The sequence below is a fragment of the Diplotaxodon limnothrissa genome, linkage group LG19 (assembly GCF_057381915.1).
Source record: "Diplotaxodon limnothrissa isolate DT_005_m linkage group LG19, D_limnothrissa_male_GT1.1, whole genome shotgun sequence".
Taxonomy (NCBI): Eukaryota; Metazoa; Chordata; class Actinopteri; order Cichliformes; family Cichlidae; genus Diplotaxodon; species Diplotaxodon limnothrissa.
In genome coordinates this window covers 10,488,130-10,513,839 of record NC_140614.1, presented here as the reverse complement: position 1 = coordinate 10,513,839, position 25,710 = coordinate 10,488,130, and the positions used below count along the sequence as shown (strand labels likewise).

The 25,710-nt window shown below is 45.1% G+C and overlaps 2 protein-coding genes across 2 annotated transcripts in view; one reads left to right on the top strand and one right to left on the bottom strand.

The window, feature by feature from the left end:
- Positions 1–1,425: 1,425 nt before the first annotated feature.
- LOC146611746 (uncharacterized) lies at positions 1,426–21,261 on the top strand. The gene is made up of 19 exons (XM_085342931.1): positions 1,426–1,756; positions 7,246–7,329; positions 7,412–7,495; positions 7,838–7,900; positions 10,826–10,924; positions 15,801–15,884; positions 16,189–16,263; positions 16,351–16,434; positions 16,512–16,586; positions 18,892–18,954; positions 19,520–19,603; positions 19,681–19,755; positions 19,824–19,886; positions 20,008–20,070; positions 20,287–20,370; positions 20,451–20,513; positions 20,581–20,628; positions 20,704–20,832; positions 20,981–21,261. Exons 1-19 carry the CDS (start codon positions 1,426–1,428, stop codon positions 21,259–21,261), a joined length of 1,932 nt encoding a protein of 643 aa, XP_085199057.1.
- Positions 21,262–21,967: 706 nt separating this feature from the next.
- The window catches only part of mapkbp1 (mitogen-activated protein kinase binding protein 1), a 31,166-nt gene continuing 27,423 nt past the window's right edge, over positions 21,968–25,710 (bottom strand). Inside the window, exons 30-32 of the mRNA XM_085379216.1 lie at positions 22,565–23,272; positions 22,278–22,363; positions 21,968–22,198 (exon numbers count right to left, since the gene is read on the bottom strand). Of these exons, the coding sequence (XP_085235342.1) occupies positions 21,968–22,198; positions 22,278–22,363; positions 22,565–23,272 (1,025 nt within the window). The remainder of the gene's footprint in view (positions 22,199–22,277; positions 22,364–22,564; positions 23,273–25,710) is intronic.

The window sequence follows — 25,710 nt, the reverse complement described above, 5'->3', positions numbered from 1 at the left end:
GGTCTGTTTATTAGGCTGTCACAGCAAGCACAAGGTGAGCACGGACAGGTGATGATTTCACACGACTGAGCAGTTCCAGTGATGTCACAGGGATCCCAGGCTGCATAGTGTTCGTGGCACAGGTCAGACCAGGCGAGCAGCACGGTTGGTGGAAAAACAAAACGGGTGGAGACGGAACAACAGGGCCGGCCCGGGGCCAACAAAGCTTGTTACAGTCAAAGTTAATGAAAATGTTTTGGGATGTGTGGTGCCGTTCATTCATCCAACAGGCATTCGTCACATCTGCAGGTTTACTTCACTGCATGCTGCTGACGCCCACCTGCAGGATCGTGAACTGTACAGAGTGACTGTAATGAGTGCAACCATCCGTTATCACGGTCCTCCTGACCCACCTGGGCTTCCTTCAGGTGTGCTTGTAGTGAAGGTTTACCTTCCCTGACGCGGAGTTTACATGTGTTCGTTTTCTTTCGTTGTGAGTGTACTAAACAGTTCTTATTTTATTTCTAGCCAGTATCAGATGAATCTGACCCCAGATCTGCTTTCTGTGTCCCTGAGAGCACCATGCAGCCTTCAGTCTCAGCAGGTGTAAGTACAAACTAAACCTTATTTAAACTACACTTTAACTGACCCCTGCTCTCTCCTTTGACTGCCTCTCTCTCATTCTCTTTTTGATGGAGAGCTCTTTTGTCTGTATTCATTTACACTCTTACTGATGTGGATGAATCCCTGAGCAGCGACAGATCAGGTTTTAACACGATTCCTGTCAGCTGCACTTTATTTTGCAAATCACACAACGTGCACACACCTGAGCTGAGCTGCGATTTTGAGTTGTAAGGGCCGCTGTCGTTTGGATGCTAGGTTAAAGTTATTCCGGTTACCCGCCCTCGGGTTCAACGTTATTCCGGTTACCTGCCCTCGGGTTCAACGTTACTCCGGTTACCCACCCTGGTACCGTTGAGTTATTATGGCTCAGTGAGCAGTTATTGCAGCTGTCAGCTGTTTTCTGACGCGCAGGAGGACGTGAGAGCGTAGCTGTTGAAACAGTGCTCGGATTCATAAAGGCTGAAGGTGAACCACAGTTCTTTCTTTCACACTTGGAATTCTTTGCATGATTATCTGGGTTGGAGCATGTGGGAAGCCGTGACTGAGAAAGGTCTGAAAAGCCTTTTTATTGTGAGGCGAATGATTACTGGATGCCAAGTGAGTGCAAGCAGCCTTTCTTCTTTGGGTAAGCTGCTTATGGAGCGCAGGGTTCAGGAGGAAGCGGGTGAAGCTGCTCTGCTTTCGCTCTTATTATTCTTGTTAATAACACCCACTTTTACAAACTGCAGTTTTGTGTTTTCTGCTTGTTTGTTTTGAATCGTGTTTGTGGGGAGACTCCACCCCCTCGTCCTTGTGCTGAAGGATTTCTGCAGGTGGAGGACAATGGCGAGAAGGTCTGCTGCTCTGTTTCTGCTGCTCTGCTGCTCTGTCAGTCGGGGCCAGTCGGAGGCTTCTGTCCCCCCGCCGGCGGTCATCTCCCAGGCCCTCCCCATCCTCTGGGATGAACTGCGAGGGCTGAAGGAGCTGGTGCTGAGCCTGAAGGCGGAGGAGGTGGGCCGGCGTCAGATCCTGAGGAGGGTGGAGAGCTGGCTGAGGGATGGAGAGGTGCTGGCTGAGCAGCAGAGACGGAGCCTGGAGGGACTGAAGGAGGAAGCGCTTCGACAGGCGGAGGAGCTGAGGGGGAGGGTGGAGGAGCTGGAGGAGCAAAGCAAAGGTGAGGCCTCCTCCGTCACATTAAGTGTCATAGCTGCTCCTCAGACTGAGAGGTGGTGCAGTGAGTTTAGCTGGTGTAGCACAGGTGAGTCCTGCTGTCCTCAGGTAGGCGAAAAACATCAAACTGTTTTGAGCCTAAACAGCAGGAACCTGTTCGTGTATTAATCACTAGAGGCTGTCGCATAACAAGAGGCAGAAGAGGCAAAGCTGGAGCTGTAGGTTGAGAGCTTCGTGTTAGAGCGGGGGGGTCGAAGTTAATAAAGCTTACAAAGGATTCTTGAGAACATTTAACACGTTACTTGATAAAAACTGTCCAGTAATTGAAATCAACAGGAAAACAACTATGCAGGAAGACCACGGAGGACTACAAAATACCAGCAAAAAAAGAATCCCCTATATCGAGCATTGATAAAAAAGAGAACCATGGAAACTGAAAGGAAGTATAAAACTTACAAAAATAAATGAACTAATATAATGAGATCCTGTAAAACAGAGTATTTCATTAAAAGGTTGGAACACAATAAAGATAACACAAGAGATATCTGGAACGTATTAAACAGTGTAATCAAAGATGGATCAGGGAATAACGATGGGTACTTTATAGAGGGACAAGAAGTATTAATAACATGGAAGAGATAGTAAATGGCTTTAATGAATTCTTCGTAAACATAGGTCCAAAACTGGCAGAAGAAATAAAGGTTGATGGGACACTGGTGAAAATACTGAAAGCAATAGAAGCTCAATGTTTTTAAGCGCAGTGGAAGAGAAAGAGATTCATGACATAGAGAACAAAACCAGTACAGACTGGACTGATATTGATATGGTAACAGTAAAGATTGATGGTGTTGTAAAACCATTAAAATATATGTTCAACTTGTCGTTTCAAACAGCGGTTTTGCTAAAGTTATTCCCATTTACAAAACTGGTGAAAGGCATCACTTTACAAACTATAGACCAGTGTCAATACTCTCCCAGTTCTCTAAGATACTGGAAAACTCTTCATAAAAAGATTTGACAGTTTTGTGGAAAAACATGAATTAATGACAGATGGTGAGTATGGGTTCAGATCAACAGGTCAACAGCTTTGGCACTGATAGATTTAATGGAAGAGATGACAGAACGTGTGGATAATAAGAGGTACGCACTCGTTTTCTTAGATCTAAAGAAGTCGTTTGATGCTGTTAATCATGAAATTCTAATAACAAACTGGAAAAGTACGGGTTTAGGGGAGTGGTTTTGGACTGGGTAAAAATCCATGTAGAGAATAGGCAACAATATGTACAAATAAATGAATATAAATCTAATTTGATGGATATAGCTTGTGGAGTACCTCAAGGTTCAGTACTGGGTCCAAAAATGTTTATTATGTACTTAAATGATATCTGCAGAGTATCGGAGATGTTAAAGTTTGTAATATTTGCAGATGACACAAATATACTGTGTTCAGGTGTGGAATTGCCACAGGTTTTGGAGATGATCACACAGGAATTAACGATATTAAAGAAGTGGTTTGATATAAATAAATTATCATTGAATCTCGATAAAACCAGATTTATGTTGTTTGGAAACCAAAAGAAAAACATCAGTGTAGAAATATGTGTTGACAATGTATGTTTAGAAAGAGTCAATGAAATAAAATATCTTGGGGTGATCATTGACCACGAGCTGGAAGCCACACAGCACTGATGTTCGGGGGAAACTGGCACGGGGCCGTCGTGGGGAAAGCAAAGCACATGTTGGATCAGAACATATGTTATACTGTGCTTTACTACTGCCATATATGAGCTACTGTGTCGAGGTCTGGGTAAACATACAAAAGTAACACACAAACAATAACTATAATACAGAAAAGGGCCATTAGATTAATAATAATGTGGGTACAGGGACCATACAAATGCACTCTTTGTCAAAATGCAAGCTTTTAAATTCCAAGAATTGGTGAAGCTTAAAACAGCGCAAATAATGTATAAAGTAAGAAATAAATTGCTTCCAAAAGAAATCTGTAAATGGTTCATAGAAAGAGAAGGTGGGTATAACTTAAGAGGGAAATGGAATTTAAAAATACAAAGTGCTAGAACGACTTTAAAAACGATGTCTATCTCAATTGCAGGAGTTAAATTATGGAACAGTCTAACTGAAGAAATAAAAGAAAGTAAAAACATAAAACAGTTTAAAATATAAAAACCTAATTTTAAATGAGTACAAGAATGAAGAAAACGGGGTTAACCCAGGACGGTGCTGTTGCTGGTAATGGTGTTGTTGTTCTTTTTGTTTGTTTGTTTTTCCATAACTTGTGAATCTGCAAATTTACACATTCTGTCTTTTTCATATGAAAGAAACTGTACTGTGGTGGGGCTTGCTTATTTCTTGTTTTGATTTCTGCATGCTTGGTTTGTTTTGCTTTACTTTTGTTTCATATGTTGTTTGTTTAATTTAAGACTAAAAGAAAATTAAATGAATGAGAGGTCAAACCTGAGGGGGTGGGGACAAATAAGTAAAAAACAAAAGCGCCATAAAACAAGAAGAATGGTGCCTAATGACAGAGTTAATAATACAGACTTTGTAATGTGTCACGTGAAGATTCAGCAGCCAGATGAAGTGTTTACTGGCAACTGACAGTGATAGCGGACATTATCATCACTATTCCAACAATCCTTTCCGCACAGACAAGCATAAACACACTCGACTATCACTAAATCAAATTTAACACACGTTTGTAATGACGCCAATTCAGTTTACAATAGGGTTCATTCACTCGGTCAGCAGGGGGCAGTATCCTCGTACACTGGGGAGTACACTGCCATTAAACGAACAGAAGAAGAAGAAAACCCCTGCACATGCGCGGTACGGATCGGGAGTTCTGATCTGTCGCTATCTTTTTATTTGTTTTTGTCTACATTATATTAAATGTTTCATTATCGGAAACATTTTAAGAGATACTTGTTATTCTTAACATCTTAACAGATACTCTGACCCGTAAGTATCGTAAAATGCTTCGACTGGAAGTAGACACCTTTCGCGCATGCGGGGTACCGATCAGGTTTCCGGTACGGATCGGGTAGCGACAAGCAGAACCGAGTTGTATGTGTGGAGGGACTAGGGATGGGTACCGGTATCCGGTGCTATGACGGCACCGGTTCTGACATAAACGGTAGTAACCAGACCGAAAAGCAGCGCACATTTCGGTGCTTTATTTTCCTGAGCTGTGACACAATCATTTTACGTTTCCGAGGACAGTAGGCGGGTCCAGGTACGTACGTTCTTTTAGAGCAGAGCTACAGATTAAAAATGCCCAAGGCGAAGCGGTCAAAAGTCTGGCTGTACTTCACAGCAAAAGATGCAAACTCAGCAGCCTGCAACAAGTGCTTTAAGGTGATACTGTGCAAAGGAAGTAACACCTTGAATCCGATGAAACACCTGGCGACGCATAGCGGTTTTTTTTAAAAGCCGAAAAATGCGCCGTATTTGATAGCTTGCTGCGAGACCTCACACCGAGCACATCTACTGCGGTTGGGTTGCCTGTTAACGGACCTGGAGTTAGCAACATCCCCCAAAAACCAGAAGAGGAGAGTCCTGGCCCCTAGCCCTGTCAGTGTAGCAGAAATGATGAGGATGACGATGGCAGCAGCAGCCGTTCTTCTCTGCGGGAGTAGCTTAATGTTGTTCGTGTGTAATTTATGTTGAGTAGGCTAACCACGTTGTTGGGGCGACCGTGGCTCAGGGGGTTGGGAAGCGTATCTGTAACTGGAAGGTCGCCGGTTCGATCCCCAGGCTCTCTGTCCTGGTCGTTGTGTCCTTGGGCAAGACACTTTACCCTACCGCCTACTGGTGTTGGCCAGAGGGACCGATGGCGCGATATGGCAGCCTCGCTTCTGTCAGTCTGCCCCAGGGCAGCTGTGGCTACAACCGTAGCTGCCTCCACCAGTGTGTGAATGCGAGAGTGAATGAATAGTGGCATTGTAAAGCGCTTTGGGTGCCTTGAAAAGCGCTATGTAAATCCAATCCATTATTATTAAATTAATGCATGTAAGGTGAACTAGCAAACATCATCATAGCTACATGCAGCTGTCTTCTTGTTTGATAGCAGATGCTCCCTTCACCCTGGCCAAAAAGGCTAAAATGACCAAAGAAAAAGTGGAAAACAGTTAAACATGAGAGTTTGTGTGTTTTTTCCATTGTTTAAGCACTGCTTCCAGCCAAGAGTGATGCCATATATGCCCCACAGCTGCAGAAAAGGCTAACATTGTTATCTTTTTACAAAAAACAGCTGAACATGAGAGGTTTTTGGACCAATTTTGTGTTCTCCATTCTTTGAGCACCGTTTGAGCACCGGCACAGTTTCAAAAGTACCAGTTTGGCACCGGTATCGGATAAAACCTAAACGATACCCATCCCTAGGAGGGACAGTAACTGTGTGTGTGTATATGTAAGCATTTAAACACTGCAGAGAGTACAATTAACAGTAACAGTATTGTAGAAATTCATTTCACCCAAACAATAACGTGGCGCACACTGTGACGTCAAAAAAGGCGCACACCTTTGATGCTGCGTTTTCTGCATTTTCTCCGTTTTTCTCGTCCACACGTAAATGCAAAAACGGAGTTTTCAAAAATCTCCACCCTGGCCGGAGTTTTTAAAAATCTCCGTTTTCAGTGACCAAAAACGCCGTTTACATGTGGACGAAAGGTGCAAATGCATAGAAAAATCTGAGTTTTCAAAGATATCCGGGTACGTGTGGACGTAGCCTAAGACTAAAAGAAAATTAAATGAATGAGAGGTAAAGCTTGAGGGGGTGGGGACAAATAAGTAAATACTTCTGCTCCTTTTCAAACAAATAATGGAATGATATTTTGTAATGATTGTGAAAGCACATGTTTGAAATAAAAATGAACTGACCTGAACTCCAGGCCTCGAGGGCCGGTGTCCTGCAGGTTTTAGATCTCACCCTGGGTCAACACACCTGAATCACCTGATGAGTTCATTACCAGGCCTCTGGAGAACTTCAGGACATGTTGAGGAGTTCATTTAAAAATTTGAATTGGGCACATCTAAACCTGCAGGACGCCGGCCCTCGAGGCCTGGAGTTGGACATCTGTGCGTTAGAGGGACTGAAGCCTGCATGCAAAACCTCTGCAGGATAAACAGGTTAGTTTGTACTGCGATGGTTTAAAGCAAAGAACAGTGTGTGACTGGTGCACAGTCTAATACAAAGACAGCATGAACAGCAGACTGTCAGTGTAGAGGATGGACAACTCACGAAACATCTGCTCACATCTGGTTAAATCCAGGTGTCTGCTGGAGCTCTCAGCATTTCCAACAGTATCTGTACTTCTACTTAAGTACAGAACGTGAGTACTTATGCCATCTCGTCTGGGTCTGGTCAGAGTCCCGTTCTGGATCCAGGACCGAACCTGGCCTGGGTTCGGTCCTGGATCAGATTCTTCGGCCTCTAAGTCCAAGGTGGTTCTGATGTCCTGTGTCGTCCCTCAGCTCGAGCCGCCGACGTGTCGACACTTCAGTCCAGGCTGAACAGCAGCGAGCGCTCGACGGACGACCTGAAGAAGAAGAACTCGGGTGAGTCTCGGACCCTCGTCGTCACCTGAGCAGCGGCTCGCAGGTTTGTGGACCTTACACTGGGTTACTGCTGTGTCTGCAGCTCTGGCGGCGGAGCTGCCGTTCCTGCAGACGAGACTGAGGGCGAGCGAGAGCACCGTGGAGCAGCTGAGGAGGAAGAACGCAGGTCATCATCATCATCAAGCACTCACTGTTTGGTGACTTAGTTCTAATTTCATAGATTAACCAACTTTTCTTTGAAGCAGGAAGTCCCACTGCCGGTATTTAAAGATGGACATAAAGGGTGTACATCTTTTATATACAGTCTGTGGCTGTGAGCCAGACTTATGATGAAAAACAGGAAGTTGTGTTTCTACTGACTGGTGACGCTGTGTGGCCACTGGGGGGCACTGCTCACACTGACATTCAGTTGTACTTCCTCAGAAAAATTTCAGACTAAAAGTCTCCACCATTTTATTTTGTCAAGCAGTTGTGTGTAAACTTCCTGTGTGTGTTTGCTCGTTTTCAGTGTTGGCGGCCAGACTGTGTAACACCGAGAGTCTGATGGAGGAGCTGAGGCAGCAGATCTCAGGTCAGATTCGCTTCCTGTCCTGCTGACTCGAGGGTCGGCTTAAAAAATCACCTTTAAAAAGCTCCCGATAAAGCTCTGATAAAGACAAACTAGAATGTTCCAACTACAGGCCAATAAGTGTATTAAATGTAGATTACAAATTGTTTACGTCAATCATAGCACGGAGACTTGAAGGGATCATCCCAAGGATAATAAACCTAGATCAAACTGGATTTGTTAGGTCGCGCCAAACCCATGATAGTGTTAAGAGAACTCTGCAAATTATTAGACATATTAATTTAAATAAAATACCAGCTATATTATTGAGTCTAGTTGCTGAAAAAGCTTTCGACTCCTTGAGATGGGAATTTTTATTCCAAGCAATGCTTAGATTTGGGTTTAATGGGTCCATCATCACTATATTGAGGGCCTTGTATAATAGCCCAACTGCAAAAATAAAGATTAATGGTGAACTTTCAGATGCTTTTAAGCTTGAAAGGTCCACAAGACAGGGATGCCCACTGAGTCCACTCTTATTTGCTATTTTTATAGAGCCATTGGCTCAAAGGATTAGGCAGAATGGTAACGTAAAAGGGATTAATATCGCTGGAAGTGAGCAGAAATTGGCCTTGTTTGCAGATGATATTTTGGTTTACTTATCAAAACCTACCGAATCACTTATGGAGCTCATGTCAGTGTTAAAGGAGTATGGGCTATACTTGGGATATAAATTGAATATACAAAAAACACAAGTTCTTAGTAGCTTTTATAGCCCCCCCCCCCCCCCCCCCCCCAAAATCTGCTCAACAAATACAAACTAAGCTGGGACAAAAGAACTATCAAATATCTGGGCATAAATTTATCAATGGATATAACCAGTTTGGAAGAAATCAACTACTCCCTACTTAAAAAAGATATCATGCTAGATATTAGCAGATGGTCATTAATCCCTTATCTAAGCATCTCTTCTAGAGTGGACATCATAAAAATGAATATGCTCCCAAAGATATTGTACTTATTCCAGTCTGTTTCTATAGAAAACCCTGATAGATACTTTGTAGAGTGGGATAGGACCCTCTCAAGATTTATATGATTTATATAAGGGGAGCTACCAGTCCTTCTGTGGACGAGCTACTTTCTATTTTAAATTCCCTGAATTTAAAATACTCTCTAGACCCAGCTGGGGAGCTACCCAGAGCTCTAACCCACTTAACAAACAAGCAAACAAACAAAACAGTATGTAAAATCAAAACAGATAAAATCAGAACAGTAGATAGTTAATGTAAGTTTTGAAATTTAAGCTTAACTAATTAACAAACAAACAAAACAGTATATAAAATCAAAACAGATAAAATCAGGGTAAAAAGCCAAGAGTTAAGTTCAAAACACTTCAGCTTCCCAAAGATAAAGGAGGATTAGGCTTCCCTTGCCTACAGGACTACTACAGGGCAACACAAATAAGAAATCTGGTGGGCTGGTGTAAACCTGGATACTGTTCAAGATGGAAGGAAGTGGAATTGTCCTTGGGAGGTAATTTTCCTGTCGGGGCACTGATAGGAGATCCTTCAGAGTTACGACTCCTGGGAGACCCGGGCAACCCTTGGATAGTAAGTTCAATAAAAATATGGGAAAGAGTACTTAAAAAGTACCAATTAAACCAGAGGGCCGGATTCCTTAAATGGTTTGCATATGACCCAGAATTTTTGCCTAGCAAGATCGACTCGACATTCAAAACATGGGCAAATAAAGGTCTCACCACATACAGTACCTTGTTGAAAAATGGAAAAGTGATGAGTTTCCAAGACCTTAAGAAAAAATTCGGGTTGCAAAATCAAGATCTTTATTTAGATATTTGCAACTGAGGGACTTCCTGAATAAAAAGCTAAAAAATTCTCAGTTATCGACTGGGAATGAAGAGATTATAAATATATTCGAGAATGCATATAGAGATGCACCCTATCAAAAAATTATTTCCAAATTATATTGTTCACTGATCAATCTATGGGGTCATGATACAAGATATGTTAAAGGAAGATGGGAAACGGAGAGCAATCTATTCCTAACAGGAGAGGAATGGGATGGGTTTGTAGGCAGCAGTGGTCAGTAACAAGCTCCCCCTCGTGGAGGGAATTCAGCTGGAAGAATGTATTTCGTTATTTTATTACCCCAGCCCAAAAATCTCAGAATACAACATGCTGGAGGCATTGTGGACATGCAACATCAAATCATTTCCACATTTTTTGGGAATGTCCCCGTGTGGTTCCATTTTGGAAGGAAATACATAAGGACAAGGTCATGGAAACAATCTTCCAAAAGAAAATACAATTTCATTTTGCATTGTTGTACCTAGGCAACCTAGAGAGTCTTAATCTATGCAAACCGGATAAGTATTTGTTCAGTGTGCTGTCGGTAGCTTGCAAAAAGGCCATAACTCGCCTTTGGATTAAAGAGGATATTCCTACCATAGATGGATGGATTGATGTGATATATAATATTTTTGTTATAGAAAGAATAACTTTTAGGCTAAAGTGCCAGGCGGACTCATTTGAAGAATATTGGTTGAAATGGTTGAAATATGTACAAAATGGGAGGTCCGATTTTGTATAATGTCATTGTATTTCTTGGTTTGTTTGTTTGTTCTTGTGTTTTGTTTGGTCTTGTTTTGGTCCGTTTGTCTCTTCTGTTGTTGTTCGCTTTGGTTTTGCTTTCCCCCTCACGGTGATTAAATTGAATTTGTTGTACATGTTGTATAAATAAGAAAACTAATCAAACATAAATTTAAAAAAATTAATAAAAAGCTCCCGTCTGAGATTTTTAAAGGTGATTTTTATAATTGACGCTGAATGTTTAAACCATCACCACCGGGGGCGCTATTGTTTTCCGACTAAAATTTCATTTTGTCCCCGCCCACCTGAGCGTTTAATGTTGCATGTCGACACTTTGCAGAGTTTCCGGCCTCCAACGCCTCGTCTCTGACGCCTGACATGTTGGAGCTGGAGGCTCGACTGGGCGCCCGTCTGGAGGAGCTGAGCGCTGACGCTGAAGGTGAGTCAGCTGTTCATGTGCAGAGTGACGCTGCCGGGTGGGCGTGTTGTTTGCAGCTCTGCGGGGTGGACTGAAGTCGCTGCAGCAGCTCAGCTCCTCACCAGGTGCAGCATCCGTTCGTCCTGCAGGGAATGATTTCACATCAGAGTTCAGAGAGATTTCATTTCATTCAACTTTATTGATCCCGAAGGAAACCGGGTTAAGGTGTCGGCGTTCCAGCGCCACCTTACCCTTCAGACCGTACATTATGCAAACATCACATAAAGAAGACCGGTCAGAGAGGAAGAATGATGGAAATACACAATATGAGGAAAGACGAGGAGAAAAACGAACTCAGACTGAGCTCCTGAAGGGAGAACAGGAAAAACTCCTCAATTGTTGTTCTAGTTTCAGCCTCGGAGCTTCCAGCTGGTGGAGGAAGCTCGTGATTGTTTGGGTTTAGGGCGAACAACTGCATGTCCATCACTGGTCCCAATTCAGTGTTATTCACACAGCGCAGAATCACAACAACGGTCGCCTCACTTTTGTTTCCCACTGTGCAAGAATTTGCAGGCTAGTTTAGGACACATTATTTCACAGTGAACCTCTCTATCAAACTTTGCTGCCACACCGCCCCCTGACTACCAGAAACCTGTGCTTCGAGGTTTCTGGTAGTTAGAATGACTCGGGGGTGTTGATTCATTTAAACTAACATAATCATCCTGCTGCAACCAGGTTTCTGTAAGGCAGAGTAAATCAATTTGTTGATCAATTATTAAGTCATGTACTAACAGAGACTTGGAGGAGAGAGACCTAATATTTAATCATCCACATTTCACTGTTTTACTCTTTGGTTCAGATGTGGATACTGTATTGTTCTTTCTTTGTGTTTATGTTTAAGTTGTTTGTTGCTGGTTTTTAGTTTGTTTTTCGTCTGTTTGGGAGCTGACACAGTCTCTATGGTATGGAAGCCCGTTTCCGCCACTGAATAAAAACAAAAAACAAAAACAGCTAGTATCCATAACTCAAAATTTCGAGTTACTTTTCTCAAAATTTCGAGTTAGCTCTCCCAATCAAAAATATACGTGAATGAGGTCGCTTTCTTGTTACCCGGAAGCATATGGCGCAGAGGAACGCGCTCTCAAAAACGGATCCCAACAAATTGGCGCTTTCGAGAGTACGTTTGCTGATAGTAACACCATGTGATTCAGCTAATAACACAGGGATTTCATCATTTGTGAAGCCAGGCTGAAAACACTCAGCAATCTGTGCATTCACGACTGGATGTAATACCGGTAGCTTAGCTGTAGCATTTGTAGCTGAGGGCTTCAGCTTCCAGGTAACAAGGAAATGACATCATTCACGTAGATTACTGATTGGCAGCGCTAACTCGAAATTTCGATTTATTAACTCAAAATTTTGAGAAAAGCAACTCGAAATTTTGAGTTATGGATCTTTTTTTTTTTTTAAGTGGTGGAAACGGGCTTCCATACTATGGAGATGGGTTTTGGGGGTTAGCAGGAGGAGAGAAGCTGCAGAGAGGCGTGTAAGACTGCAACTCTGCTTCCTGGTCCCAACTCTGGATAGTCATATTTTGGGGGGTTTGGTGTTGTCCTTGGGTCATTTTTGTCCTCTAAAGAAATCTTTTGCTATCAAAAATGTGTTTTTTATTCATCAAATGGTCTGAAAATAACAGACGTTATTCATTACTATGCTATGCATGATTGGAATAAGTTTTAAGTAATTTGATTTATTTATGGGATTTTTATTGGATTTTATAACATTGGTGGTCCTCGTAGGACAAAAATGACCCCAAAGTAGAAAGTGTTGCAAAGAGCCGTATTTTCACAACATACTGCTTTCATACATCTTTGATCTTGGATCACTGATGTGTGGGGTCAAGCACTGGTCATAACAACCACAACAACAACAACAACAGGCAGCACAATGAGGAGGCAGGTGCTCTATATTCAATGAAATTTTATTTATACAGCACCGAATCACAACAGCCGCATCAAAGTGCTTCATATTGTAAGGTTGACCCTACAATAATACATACACAGAAAGTATGCTCACAAGCCTCCATTGCACTGGAGATTTGCATACTTTGATGAGCATACTTTTTTTACCATGTTGTGCAAAGCAATGACCAGTAGAACAAAGCACATATTGTCCTCTAGTATAATGAGGAGGGAGAATCAATGTTCAGGAAGATCCAGGGTTAGAAGATATAGAAAATATTGTCAATATTTAGAGCACATGCTACCCTTTCTCTGAAAAAGCACATCAGCCACCTGCAGAAGTGGAAGAAGGCTATGAAGTGAAGGAAAGTGATGAAGAATCTGAACTATGTTCAAGTAGGTTCTCAGGCATCCAGGACATGGTAGTCTGAGGAGCTTGGAGAGAAAGTGACTGGGCTTCTTGAAGTTTCTTGAATTTTCAGAATGTGAAACTGAAATAGAAGATGTGTCAGAGGACTACACATCATCCATTTCAATTATGATGAAGACAAAGAATCAAGCAGGAAAGAGGAGTCAGCTGAGACAGAGGAATATTTGCAGTAACGTGAGGAAACACTGATCTGGTCTTCTATCCTTCCCAGTGACAGACGATGCATGACTCTCTCATGTGCCTCAGAGAAAGATGATCTACCACAGTCCAAGCACATGTGCCAGGTCCCATACTCCTTCAGTGGCTCTTCTACTCGAGTACTGAAAGCATTATACACAGTGTATTCTGCTTGTATTCTGCTTTTTAACGTTCACATGCCAATGGATGCATCAGAGACCAAGTTGGGGTTCAGTAACTTGCCCAAGGACACCTTGGTAAGAACTCCAGACTAGAGCACACAGAGATTGAACCAACAACCATCCAATTAGCAGATGACCTGCTCTACAGCCAACTCAATGATGAACAAGGAGGGACAACAAGAGAGGAAGAAAAATGGACCGAATGCAGCTGTAGGCATATGTGGGTGTGTTGATTCTTACTGCCGTGCATCCAGTAGAGTCGCTACGGCCAGTTTATGACATCCTGAGTCTGGTAGAGAAGTTTTCATGCTGACACAAGATTAATCATAGAAGCACAAAAAGGACATAATTTCTTGATAAAGACACAATAGATGATCATCGTTCATGACACAAACGTGCTCCCATGAGGTGTATGGAACAAGTGGGTGTTTCTCCTGCTGTGATGTAAGATCCTGGTACTGATGTGACTGTATGAGCACCAAGTCCCCTTCAGAGGACTCTGTCCAACAGAACATCCAAGTAAACCAGGGAGCTATGAGATAAAAACATGAGCAGCATGTGATGCAGGTCCAGCTGTACATGGAACATGCTCGTGTACGATGGCAAACCGTCTGTCCTGCAGTCAGGACACGCGAGTTGTCCCTAACATTGCAGGTTTCCAAAAGAAAACAATCACCAGTAACAGCTTGTTTACTGTATATGACCCTTGGCCTGCAACTGCAGAAAGAAAGCTGTCCATGATGGGACCAGTGCAGAGGAATGAACCTGAGCTTCCTCCTGCACTTGGGTCAAATATGGACACGCCTTTGTCCTCATGAAAGTTTGCCTTCACTCAGACTCATGCCCTGGTGTTCCTACCATGCCAAAATATAGAAAACTGTCAGGCAATGAGTTGGAATAAAGTTGAATAAAACCTTGAAACACAGAGATGGATGATATTTTATACTTGTTGCTTTTATAAACAGTCAAAGCAAACGGGGTCATTTTTGAGCCCAGAGGACAACAGATGTGATTATTTGCTGCCAGTAAAAAACTTGAAGTAGTTTAAAAACAGCTTTCTAAATTAACTTTGACATAAACCCGTCTGTGATCATCTGTTAAAGCAACCGACTCTGGTTGTGAAACAATAATCACAATAACTGATGATTTAATTTATTTTTTACCCAAAAACAAAGAAAAAATTCATTTTTATGAGGTTTTTTATCAGATTTAAATTTGAAATGGAATAAAAAAAAAATGTGTCAAAATGTTTGAATTAAGTTTTAATAAAAAGTAGGGGAAAATCCACTTCATATTAATTAAGTATCAATCAAAGCAGATGGGGACATTTTTGACCCCTGAGGACCACAGGTGTGTGGAAATCGGGAGGACATTATGAGGGTTAATAAATGTGTCCAAAGTGGGATGGAGCAGCTCTCATAATCCTATCAATTCTAGCTCTCCCGTTGCAGAGTTGTGAGCTTCTCCATGATTTTATCCAGACTGTGTTCAGTTAACAGTGTGAGTGCTCGTGGGATTTTGAGCAGCTGTAACAGGTTTTCATTATTCGTCGATACGCCAGGGCCGAGCAGCTCCAATCAGCAGGAAGCCCGTTATCACAGCCCAGAACAGGTCGATGTCTTCAATGTCCTCCTCTGAGAGTGTTGGCAGACACACGATGCGCCGGTGTCGTGCCAATCCGGCAGCGCACGTTCCTGCAGGAGGATCAGGCTCCCAGCACCCAGGTTTCTCATCGAGAGGGTGTTAGTAGTGTTTAGAGACCAGTTGATCAAATCCATAATTCCTTGTTATTCTTAGAGAACACGCGGAGAGCGTCTCCGAGATGAGACGAAGATAAGGGAGAGGAGACCGGAGAAGATGCGACCGCCTCCGCCGAGAGCCAGGAGAGAAGATTAGAAAAACAAAATTAAGTTAATTCTCACCGTTGTGTGCATGAAACTGAGACGGAAGTACGCCGTGAGATTTATAGTCTGATGCAGCAAGACGCACAGAGAAACGAGCGCCAGCGTGTTTATGTTACTGCGAGGAAGCAAACACGTTCACGGAGAGCATCTCTGCGAGTGCTCGTGTCCGTAGATTACTGTTGAAGCCGTTCGTCATCAAACATGTTTCACCGACCCTCCATCGCTTTTGTTCTCACATTTCAGTGGAGTCGGCGGAGGTTTCGGCGCTCGGCAGCAGGCTGAGTGAGGCTGAACGCCGCTTGGATGAGCTGCACACACAAACCTCAGGTGAGTCGGTCCACAGGTGTGAGTTACCTGCAGCAGCTGCAGCTGACCTCAGAGCTCACCTTTCCAGATGTTCACCAACCTGTTTGTTTCATCGGTGTTGGCTGGATCCAGATGTTGTGTCCAATGATCAGATCTGTCTGCTGTAACACGATAAACTGCGTCCGTGTCGACTGGAGAGCGTGTCCCTCAGACAGCTGCTGAAGACGTGTGAAGGACGCGCTCCAGTCCTGTGTTCATAAACGAGCTCTGATCCAGTAAAGGTGAAGAGTTTCTGCATAACTGGGATCGTCTCCTCCCCTCTCAGCTGTCACAGCCTCGTGGGAAGAAAACCTGTTGGCTGTGAAGAGTCAGGTGCAGCAGCTGGAGCTGACCGGCACAGGCAAGTCAGGTGATCTGAGGGTGCAACATGTGACAGCATGCAGCTGCTCTCAGTTTACCTGTGATGTGTTTCCTGTGCTGTTTCCAGCTCAGACCGACTCAGTGAAGCAGCTGCAGCTTAAACTAAACTCCACAGAGCATCAGATCCACGAGCTGCAGACTGAAACATCAGGTAAGTGAATGAAATCTCCGGTGAAAGGAAGCGTATGTGTGTGAGGGCCCTTTGTTTGTCTACTGTTCACGTTTCAGATCAAAGCTCCAAACTGACGAAGCTGCAGACAAACGTGAGCGCGAGCGCGAGCCTGCAGGGCAACCTGAACACAGGTACAGCTGTCAGAGAGCACGCAGTGAGAATCGCTCTGAGCACGCTCACAGCTGCTGTTTCTGTTTAGAGATGTTCACCAGGCTGAGAGACAAACAGCTGGAACAGCTGCTGTCTGAGCACACAGGTAACACACTCTGACTTTGACTTCATCCTGAACCGAGCTGGTTCTCAGAGGAACTCTTCATGGCTCCGTCACACTACAGTAAAAAAGGCGGAACTCTTTTGTGTCTGGGAACATTTGGTGCTGCCCACGTCGCATTCACTAAGTGGCTGTAAACTGGTCAGCCTGAGGTCGAGTGCTCCGCCTCGGTGCGAGCACTTTGCCTCACAAGGTGACTGCACAGGGCGGAGCCAGCAACCGTGATTTGACTGACACAGTCATCATCACACTGGTGAAGGTTATTTCCAGTTCATCTCAGTCTGCTGAATATTGCAACTCTTAGCGCTTCTTGATGCACCAAGATGGCAGCTGACTGCGAGCGGTCGCATATTTGAAGCATTTCAAAGGAAACGAGATCCCAAGTTCATCTCACATGGCCGCAGTACGGCAAACACAGTTTCCTGCCTGGTCTGGTGATATAGTCTTATTCATATTCATCCAACATCTGACTTTGTGTACGAAAACTGTAGTTTATCCTCACATTTAGATTTAGCTGTTCGAACTTCACTGTAGGATTTGTGTTTGCATAGATAAAGCGTGTGTGCGCGCCTGCGTGCGTGCGTCAGCATGATCTGGTGAAAGCTGCGTGGCCTGACCATTGTTGAAATCTCCCAATTCTTTGAATCTTTGGGCTGAAGGAAGGACAATACTCGGTGTATAAATGCTCAATCAACAATCATTTATTTCCATATAATTCAACAGTCAGAGCATTACAACGTCCGGACGGGAGAGATGCTACCAGAGGGTCAGGCACATGTCTCAAAATGGTGACGGGTTGCTCAGCTTTTTATAGTCTCTAGTGGCCCCCAGCTAGTCGTAAAAGCCAAAACATCACATTTTTCTCTGTTACAGCGCCTAAGTTATGACCTCGGCAGTTGTTTCTCTGCTTTCTGTAAGGTGGGGGTGTGGAATGTGGTCTATCTATCTCCCCTGTCTTTAGACACAGAGTCTCCTGCTTACAACCTTCTCTTCATGATTCAACAATTAAGCATGTCAAGAAAACAGTGTAACACATTCCCAGCAGATCAAGGATACAGAGTGATGCACATTTATCTAATGAACTAATATGTGAATATGTTCTGTTAACTCAAAAGTATAATGAGAACTAAACTACATACAGCTCACACACTCTATATTAAAGGGTATAATGTGATCTACAGCAGTATTCTAATTCAACTACTTTGATTACATATATAAGGTAACATATAATAACAGAATAATCTAATACCATGTTTCACTCTGTTACCTGCTGGGGTGCAGAAGGACAAAGCGTCCTCCTGGAACAGTAAAGTCTGCCCAGAAACAGCCCGGCTGGGCGCTGTAACTGAAAAGATACAGAGAGTTTGTGCGATGCTATTAAAGGGACGCTGCAACGCTCAGAAGAGTGTACTTCAGACACACACTCGGACACACACACTGGTTCAACACAAACTCAGCAACGTAGCTGTGCGGAGCTCAGACCTACACTGGCACCACCAAACAGCCACAACATAGAAGAGCCACCTCCACGGGACAAGACATGGCAGTCCATCTGCATCTAAAGGTCAAAGGTCACTCTTTCGAGGATGCCAATGTTCACATGTTGGACAGAGAAGACAGACGGTTTGAAAGAGGAGTGAAAGAAGCATCTGTGTTCACTGTGAACAACAGTCTTTGAACGCAGGGCGGGGCTTATGACACCATCTGTCTGCCATCTATAATCCAGTCTGAGATCCTTCCCAGACGCCTTAACGCCCACTCACATCCTCACCTCAGGAAATCACATGATAGGGTGGGGCCAGGTCTCATCCTGGCTGATTGGGACCCACACCTGTTTTCACACCTTGGTTTGTGTGATTAGGTAGAGGATCAATAGTTGGTCCACAACCCTCTCAGGGACTCTCCACCATTTGACCCTAGGACTGAAGAAGCTTTTTGGAAGTCCAGACGCTTCTGTTTCAGAGCTGCTTCGATCACACTGATCAACAACGATTTTGAACAAGTTGCTATTTGGATCAGTTTAGTTTAATGGGATACTTTAGTCATGTGTGCCCACCTTTGATTGTAAACCTTCATACAGCCAGAGCAGAGAGAAACATTCAGTCATGTAAGGATCTAACAAGGTTCCCTGAAGAACCATCAACCGTGTTTACTTTACTTTGCAGAGATTATGAACCAACTGAGAGATGGTGAAAAACGGCTGGAACAGCTGAAGGCTGAGCACACAGGTAACACACGAAGCTTTCAGACTGGCATGTTGTACAAATGCTCATGCGATACATGAACGTTACATCCACACAAACAGAGTGAAGTGTTGCAACTTTATGTAGCAAACACTGAACTTTGAAGCTGAAACTGAAGAAAATTTTAATGCTTCCCTGGAAGCTTCAACAGTTTCAGTAATGAATAAATAAGATTTATTTTGAAAATCCTCTGATTTACCGTCGGTGTAAACAGTGAGTTTGGACGCTGACAGAATGATGAGATAAAACAAACGGCTCCTCCTCCCAGTGCTTTGATTGGTCGACACTGACAAAAATGATTGTGTGGTGTTGACGATTCAGACTGAGATGAAAACTGAGCATGTTGATCACTCTGTGGACACGTACGTGCTGGTGATTGTTGCAGCATCTGTCTCCGTTTCAGTTTAACAACATTCAGGCCAGACACACTCAGGATCATCTCCCAGGACAGAGATCGGAGTGTCGTCTGCGTCTAAACAGAGACTAACCTGTCATTCACACTCGATGTGTCGCTGTCAGACCTGTGATGTGTTTCCTGTGCTGTTTCCAGCTCAGACCGACTCAGTGAAGCAGCTGCAGCTTAAACTAAACTCCACAGAGCATCAGATCCACGAGCTGCAGACTGAAACATCAGGTAAGTGAATGAAATCTCCGGTGAAAGGAAGCGTATGTGTGTGAGGGCCCTTTGTTTGTCTACTGTTCACGTTTCAGATCAAAGCTCCAAACTGACGAAGCTGCAGACAAACGTGAGCGCGAGCGCGAGCCTGCAGGGCAACCTGAACACAGGTACAGCTGTCAGAGAGCACGCAGTGAGAATCGCTCTGAGCACGCTCACAGCTGCTGTTTCTGTTTAGAGATGTTCACCAGGCTGAGACGTGGAGACAAACAGCTGGAGCAGCTGCTGTCTGAGCACACAGGTAACACACGAAGGTTAACGTCACACCTTTGTACCAACTGTAGACATTTTAAAGCAAAGCGGAAACTGAGAACCTGTTTAGAAATTCTGTGTGAACGATGACAAAGTGGTTTGTTGTGCAGCCGTGGATGTCAGATTGAGATCCTCTGAGACACAGCTGGAACAGCTGGACACTCGTGCTGCAGGTACCGTCATCAGCTCCTACCTGAGGTTTCAAGAGTCGCTCATTAAAGCTCTCAGTCAGACATGAAGTGACACTGAGGTGACGCGTAGCACCCTACACACCACTGTTTATTGTTGCTGTTGCTCAGCTTGCAGAGCAGATGTTTACAGCTGAAGACGCAGATGAAGGTCGGGGTCTCATTTGTTCTGCAGGTCATTAAAATAAAAACTGTTTTCAGGCCGTGACATCGAGCTGTTGGCCACGAAGCTCAGACTGAACGTCACCAAGCGGCAGGTGGACGAGCTGACGACACAAAACACAGGTGACCTCTGTTACGTTGCCGGACTGTCGGGAGGTCTGATGGCGTTTATCCGAGTTCACAGTGTCACGCTCTGTTTTCAGTGCGAGCCGCTGAGCTGGAGTCTGTTTCGGACCGACTGACGGCGGCACAGAGACGCGCTGATGGTAACGAACGACCTCGAAGCTTTCTGCGTCCGATTAACTTGAATCACATCTGAATGTTTTCTCTCAGAGCTGCAGGTCAGGCTGAACCAGCTGAGCGCCTCGTCCGAGGAAGCAGGTCAGCCACGCCTGCGGCACTTTAAATGTCCTCACCAGCCAGCTGTGGGTTAAACATCACATCTGTCTCTTCTAGGTGAGCTCAGGGTGGCGTTTTCAGCCGGTCTGACCGATTCAGGGTCAGTGGGACCGTTTGATGAAGAAACAACTCTGATCTTCTCCAAAATCATCACCAACATTGGCGAAGCCTACAACCAGACAGCAGGTAGAGCGTGCCGCCCACATGACGCTGAAATATTCAGCTCCACGTAACATATGTTTGACTGCAGAATTATATTAATATTGTCAAAGGTGGAGGGGGTGGAGCTCCTCCCTGAGGTGCTTGTCTGATTAACACCTGTGCTGGTCCTCAGGTGTTTTCACGGCTCCTGTCAGCGGACTGTACGTCTTCAGCTTCACAGCTGCAGATTACCTGAAAGGCTACATGGGCCTGTACCTGTACAAGAACGACAAGCCGATCGTCTTCAGCCTCGACCTGAACGACCACGGCGGCTACGCCTCCACAAGCAACGCCGTGTGTCTGCAGCTAGAGGAGGGCGACCGGGTGCACCTCGGCCTGCCGGCCAGCTACCGCCTCTATGACGACTCGCGAAACTTCAGCGTGTTCTCCGGCTTCCTGCTGTTCCACCTGTGATGGCGACGTCCTGGGATGCACCCAGATTATCCAACCTTTGTACGGCAGAGCGAACAGGAAGTGGGATGAAAGAGGCCACGCCCTTAATAACGCAAACTTTACTCTTTACTCTTTAATATAACGTAAAGCGGAGGAAATGATCCTGTAAACAGGTTTAACGAGTCTCACTGCTGCTGTTTCTGCTCCAGTGATCATTTCATGGAAAAGTCTCAGGAGGAGCGTGATTTTAGCCCCGCCCCTGTGAATGTAGCAGTCAGTGAAATAGCGTTCTCGTCTATCGATCAATAAAGTTTTAACAGACCTGCTGATTCTTGTTTGTTCTGCAGTAAAGTCGGAGATCACAGCGAGTCTGAAACTTTTATTAAACGTGACAAAAAAACATGAAAACGTTTCAAACTACAAATTTATCCCCACAAACACCCGAAGACATCAAAATGCACGACCGCGGTAAAAGCAGGGCCGGTCGGCGTGAGGCGAGGGGGCGGAGTCAGTAGTGTAACAGCTCATCATCACAATAAATACAAAGTCCGGTATTGCTCAGTCTAACGGCGATCAATAATCCGATCGCTCCTTCAGACTGACGGCCGCTGGGAAGTTCGAGGAACGAGAAACGTCTTTGATAAAAACGAATAAGATCATTGCATCAGTTTAAAAACAAAATGGCTTCAGATCCTTCCGGAGGGGGGCGGGGTTAGAGGGACGGGGCTCAGGTGCTGCTGTTGATCCTCCTGTGAACCGCCTGCAGGAGTAGCAGCGAGTACTCCTCCAGAAGCGCTGCCGTCTTCACCTCTCCCACACCTCCCAGCCCCCCCTCCGCTGCCAGCATGCCGAGCGGCAGGGCGTCAAGCTCCGCCTTCATCGCCTGGAAGGCCTCTGATAGGACGCGGGACATCTGGTGCTGGTCGAGGGCGGACTCATCTGAGGAGGAGCCACTCACCTGGAAGAAGAGGAGGAGAGGTGAATACTGCTGTGACCATCAAACATAGATGGTAAGGTGGGCGGAGTCTGTTACTCACTCTCCTGTACAGGTGCGTCGCTTTCTTAAAGCAGCTCTGCAGCTCATTGGTCAGAGCCCTGCAGCTCTCCACACTGATTGGCTCGTCTGCATAAAGAGAAAGCAGCAGGTGAGGTCACTCGAGCGTCATTTTATTTATTTAAAAACAGACTGTAAACAATGATGCGATGAAAGCAGAGACGACAGAAACGTCTCACCCGTCACACAGGAGAGGAAGGGTGAGGAGGAGGAGGAGCCAAAGAGATGACAGGATGAAGGGATGAAGAGGAGGAGGGTTAGAGTCCAAACCTGCGTCGTCCATCTGCCCGGCGCCGCCGTCTGTAGGAGGCCCCGCTTCTTGTCGTGCGGGAGTCAGGGGGGAGACGGATACCGGAGGAGGCTGCGAGGAGGATGAGGACACCGTTGAGAAAGGGGGGAGGGAGGGTTTGTCAGGAAGCGGCCTGCTGCTACTGGAGACGCGAGCCTGGAGACAGCGGGTGGGTGGGGGCATCTGGTTACCATGGTTCCCCAGAAACGAGGAGCAAGACGAAGAGACGACAACTGGGACCACAGCTGCGTGAGGGGGCGTGGCCAGAGTAACAGAGGGAACCACGGCGACAACAGGAGGTGGAGTCTCTTTGATTTGAGATGAAGGAGTCGGTGATGTCACTGCCAGGTCGTCAGTGGGTTCGGGGACGTTAAGGCCATCGCCCATGGAGACAGAGCGGGACATCTTAGCCATGGAGCTGGCGGTGGGGCTCATGTAGGAGCGCGGCCCCGATGCAGTCAGGGAGGATGACGAAGACTTCCTCGGGGTGGTGGCGGCCAGAGCGGCAGCAGTTTCCTGTGATGGGGACCTCGGGGAGGCAGGGCTTGGTCTCTGAAGGGGAGGTGCCGTAGATGGGGGGCGTCTGGGGGTGCTGGGAAGGGTGACGGGACGCTCAGGGGGAAGGAGCAGCTGAGGGGGCACCTCCTCTCTGAAGGGACGAGAGATCATCTGGGAGATGGCGGAGTCACCTGATGATGAGAGAGACAGGAAGTGATGTAATTAGGTCCAACAAAACATGTAAACTCAGAGTAACACTGAGACCGTTTCCCCCCGTGGCCCTCCGTGTTTTTAATCTCCAGTGTGTGAACTGACTCTAACGAATAGTCGAGACCTTCTCTGATTGGTTCAACAGTCTGCGGAGTAGCTAACGAGTTGGAGTCACAACACAGAAACTCTGACATCACACAGCAAGCTAACGTTAGCTAACACTAGCCATAAGCCAGCCCGTTTAGAGTAAAAGATCCTGCAGACTGAAATGTTGCTGATATACAAATATTTCAAAACTTGAGTCGGAGGAAATAGTGTGAAACAAGCTGTGAGCCATCTTTGCAGTAACATCTTATCCTGAGAGCTGGAACTGGACACTTTCAAATTCATCAGGTAACGTCATGAACTGCCACCAAATTTATGCAGTGTGTTAAATTCTTGCCAGCTAACGTGAGCTGCTTGTTAACGCATAAAGCAGGGGCGTCAAACTCAATCGCACAGGGGGCCAAAACTCAAGGCCAACTTCAGGTCGCGGGCCAAAGAAGATAAACATTTATTGAACACTAAAACAATGTTTTTTAAACATAAATGTGAATAAAAACAGACAGGAATATTATTACAGATTAAATAAATTTAAAAAAATAAACTTTAACTTTAAATATTTTGCTCTTCATAAAAATATATCCTGTCAAAATTATGCAAGTTAGAAATATGAACATGCTGCCAAAACCCTAGAAAAAATAAATGAGAGCAAACACAAGGTTGGAGCCGCATGTAGACGGAGCTGGGCGTTGCTGCAGGAGTGGAGCTAATAAACTGTGTGGGCCATTCAGTGTCGTACTTTCCCTGAGTGCATCATTACACTGCAGCTGCATCTGAATCTGCACAGGTGCAGCTCAGCAAAGTGCGCTGACTTGGTTCAACATTACTGCAACAGGGAAAGTGAGGCAGGTTGCACTGGTGCATTTGTGACAGCTTCACTTTGTTATTTTGCTCTGGTGACAAACGTCTGCTGAAGTGTCAGATTCTTCTTTAGCTCTTCTACTTCCTGTAGTTTCTGCGTTTAGGTTTTTCAGCTTATCCTGACGTCAAAGGAGCTTGGAAAGAAAAGCGTCTGGACTTCTTTGATTTGCTTGAAGACGTTTCACCTCTCATCCGAGAAGCTTCTTCAGTTCTAAGGTTCACAAGCGCATGGCACAACACAGAAGAGCCACCTCCACAGGACAAGACTCTGCAGTCCATCTGCATCTAAAGGTCAAAGGTCACTCTTTCGAGGATGCCAACGTTCACATTTTGGACAGAGAGGACAGATGGTTTGAAAGAGGAGTGAAAGAAGCATCTATGTCCACTGTGAGCGACCATCTTTGAACAGAGGCGGGGGTTTACGACACCAACTCTCTGCCATCTATAATCCAGTTTTGAGATCCCTCCCCAGACGCCTTAACGCCCACTCACATCCTGGGCCGTCTGACCTCAGGAAATCACATGATAGGGTGGGGCCAGGTTTCACAATGAACTCACCCGAAACTCTGGCTGATTGGGACCCACACCCAGTTTCACACCTTGGGTCAGGCGATTAGAGGATCATCAGGGGGTCCTTTTGTCCCTCTGTGGGGGGTTACTCCCACTAGGTTATATCTGGGACTCTCCACCATTTGACCTTAGAACTGAAGAAGCTTCTCGGATGAGAGGTGAAACGTCTTCAAGCAACTTAAAGAAGTCCAGACGCTTTTCTTTGCAAGCTCCTTTGACTACGATGACCTGGATGACTGAGAACCTTCACAGACAGCTTATCCTGATGTTTTGTCTCGTAGTGCCGTCTTAAATTAAATTCCTTCATTACAGCCACATTAGCTCCACTAATAAGACACACGGGTTTACCAGCCTGTCTGTAAACATATATTTAGCCTCCCACTGGCGCTGAAAGGCTCTGCTTTCAGAATCAACTTTTCTCTCCACCATTGTGAGCAGCTAGCTTCAATAACAGAAGTTTGACTTGATTGACGTGGGAATGTTCCCAGTTAGCCTAGCCAAGGAGGATGCAGCGCTGCATTATGGGATCTGTAGTTTGTATATTATTAGCGCCTCATATCGCCGGGCCATGCATAACAATAATAATAACTCTGTATAAAATGATCTCGCGGATGTGATGTGGCCCGCGGGCCTTGACTTTGACACATGTGGCATAAATGAAGTTAACAGAGCCACAGTGCTAACTTATATCAAACAGCGTTGGTTTTACTGGCTCAAATCAAAGACGTAACATTTAATTTCTACAGTCACAGCCAACGTGGGTGTGGTTAGCCTGCTAGCTTTAATTTAGCTTCTTTATGTCCAGGTGAGCGCTCATACTCAGGTGTACAGTGTATGCAGCTGCTTGGGGGTCCACAGTCTCTTTTGGTTCTTGTGCTGTTTACCT

Coding starts and splice junctions, on each gene's coding strand:
- LOC146611746 (XM_085342931.1), top strand. CDS start 1,426: ATGGCGAGAAGGTCTGCTGCTCTGTTTCTGCTGCTCTGCTGCTCTGTC. Junction 20,071..20,286: donor GCTGGACACTCGTGCTGCAG/GTACCGTCATCA, acceptor AACTGTTTTCAG/GCCGTGACATCGAGCTGTTG. Junction 20,371..20,450: donor GCTGACGACACAAAACACAG/GTGACCTCTGTT, acceptor CTCTGTTTTCAG/TGCGAGCCGCTGAGCTGGAG.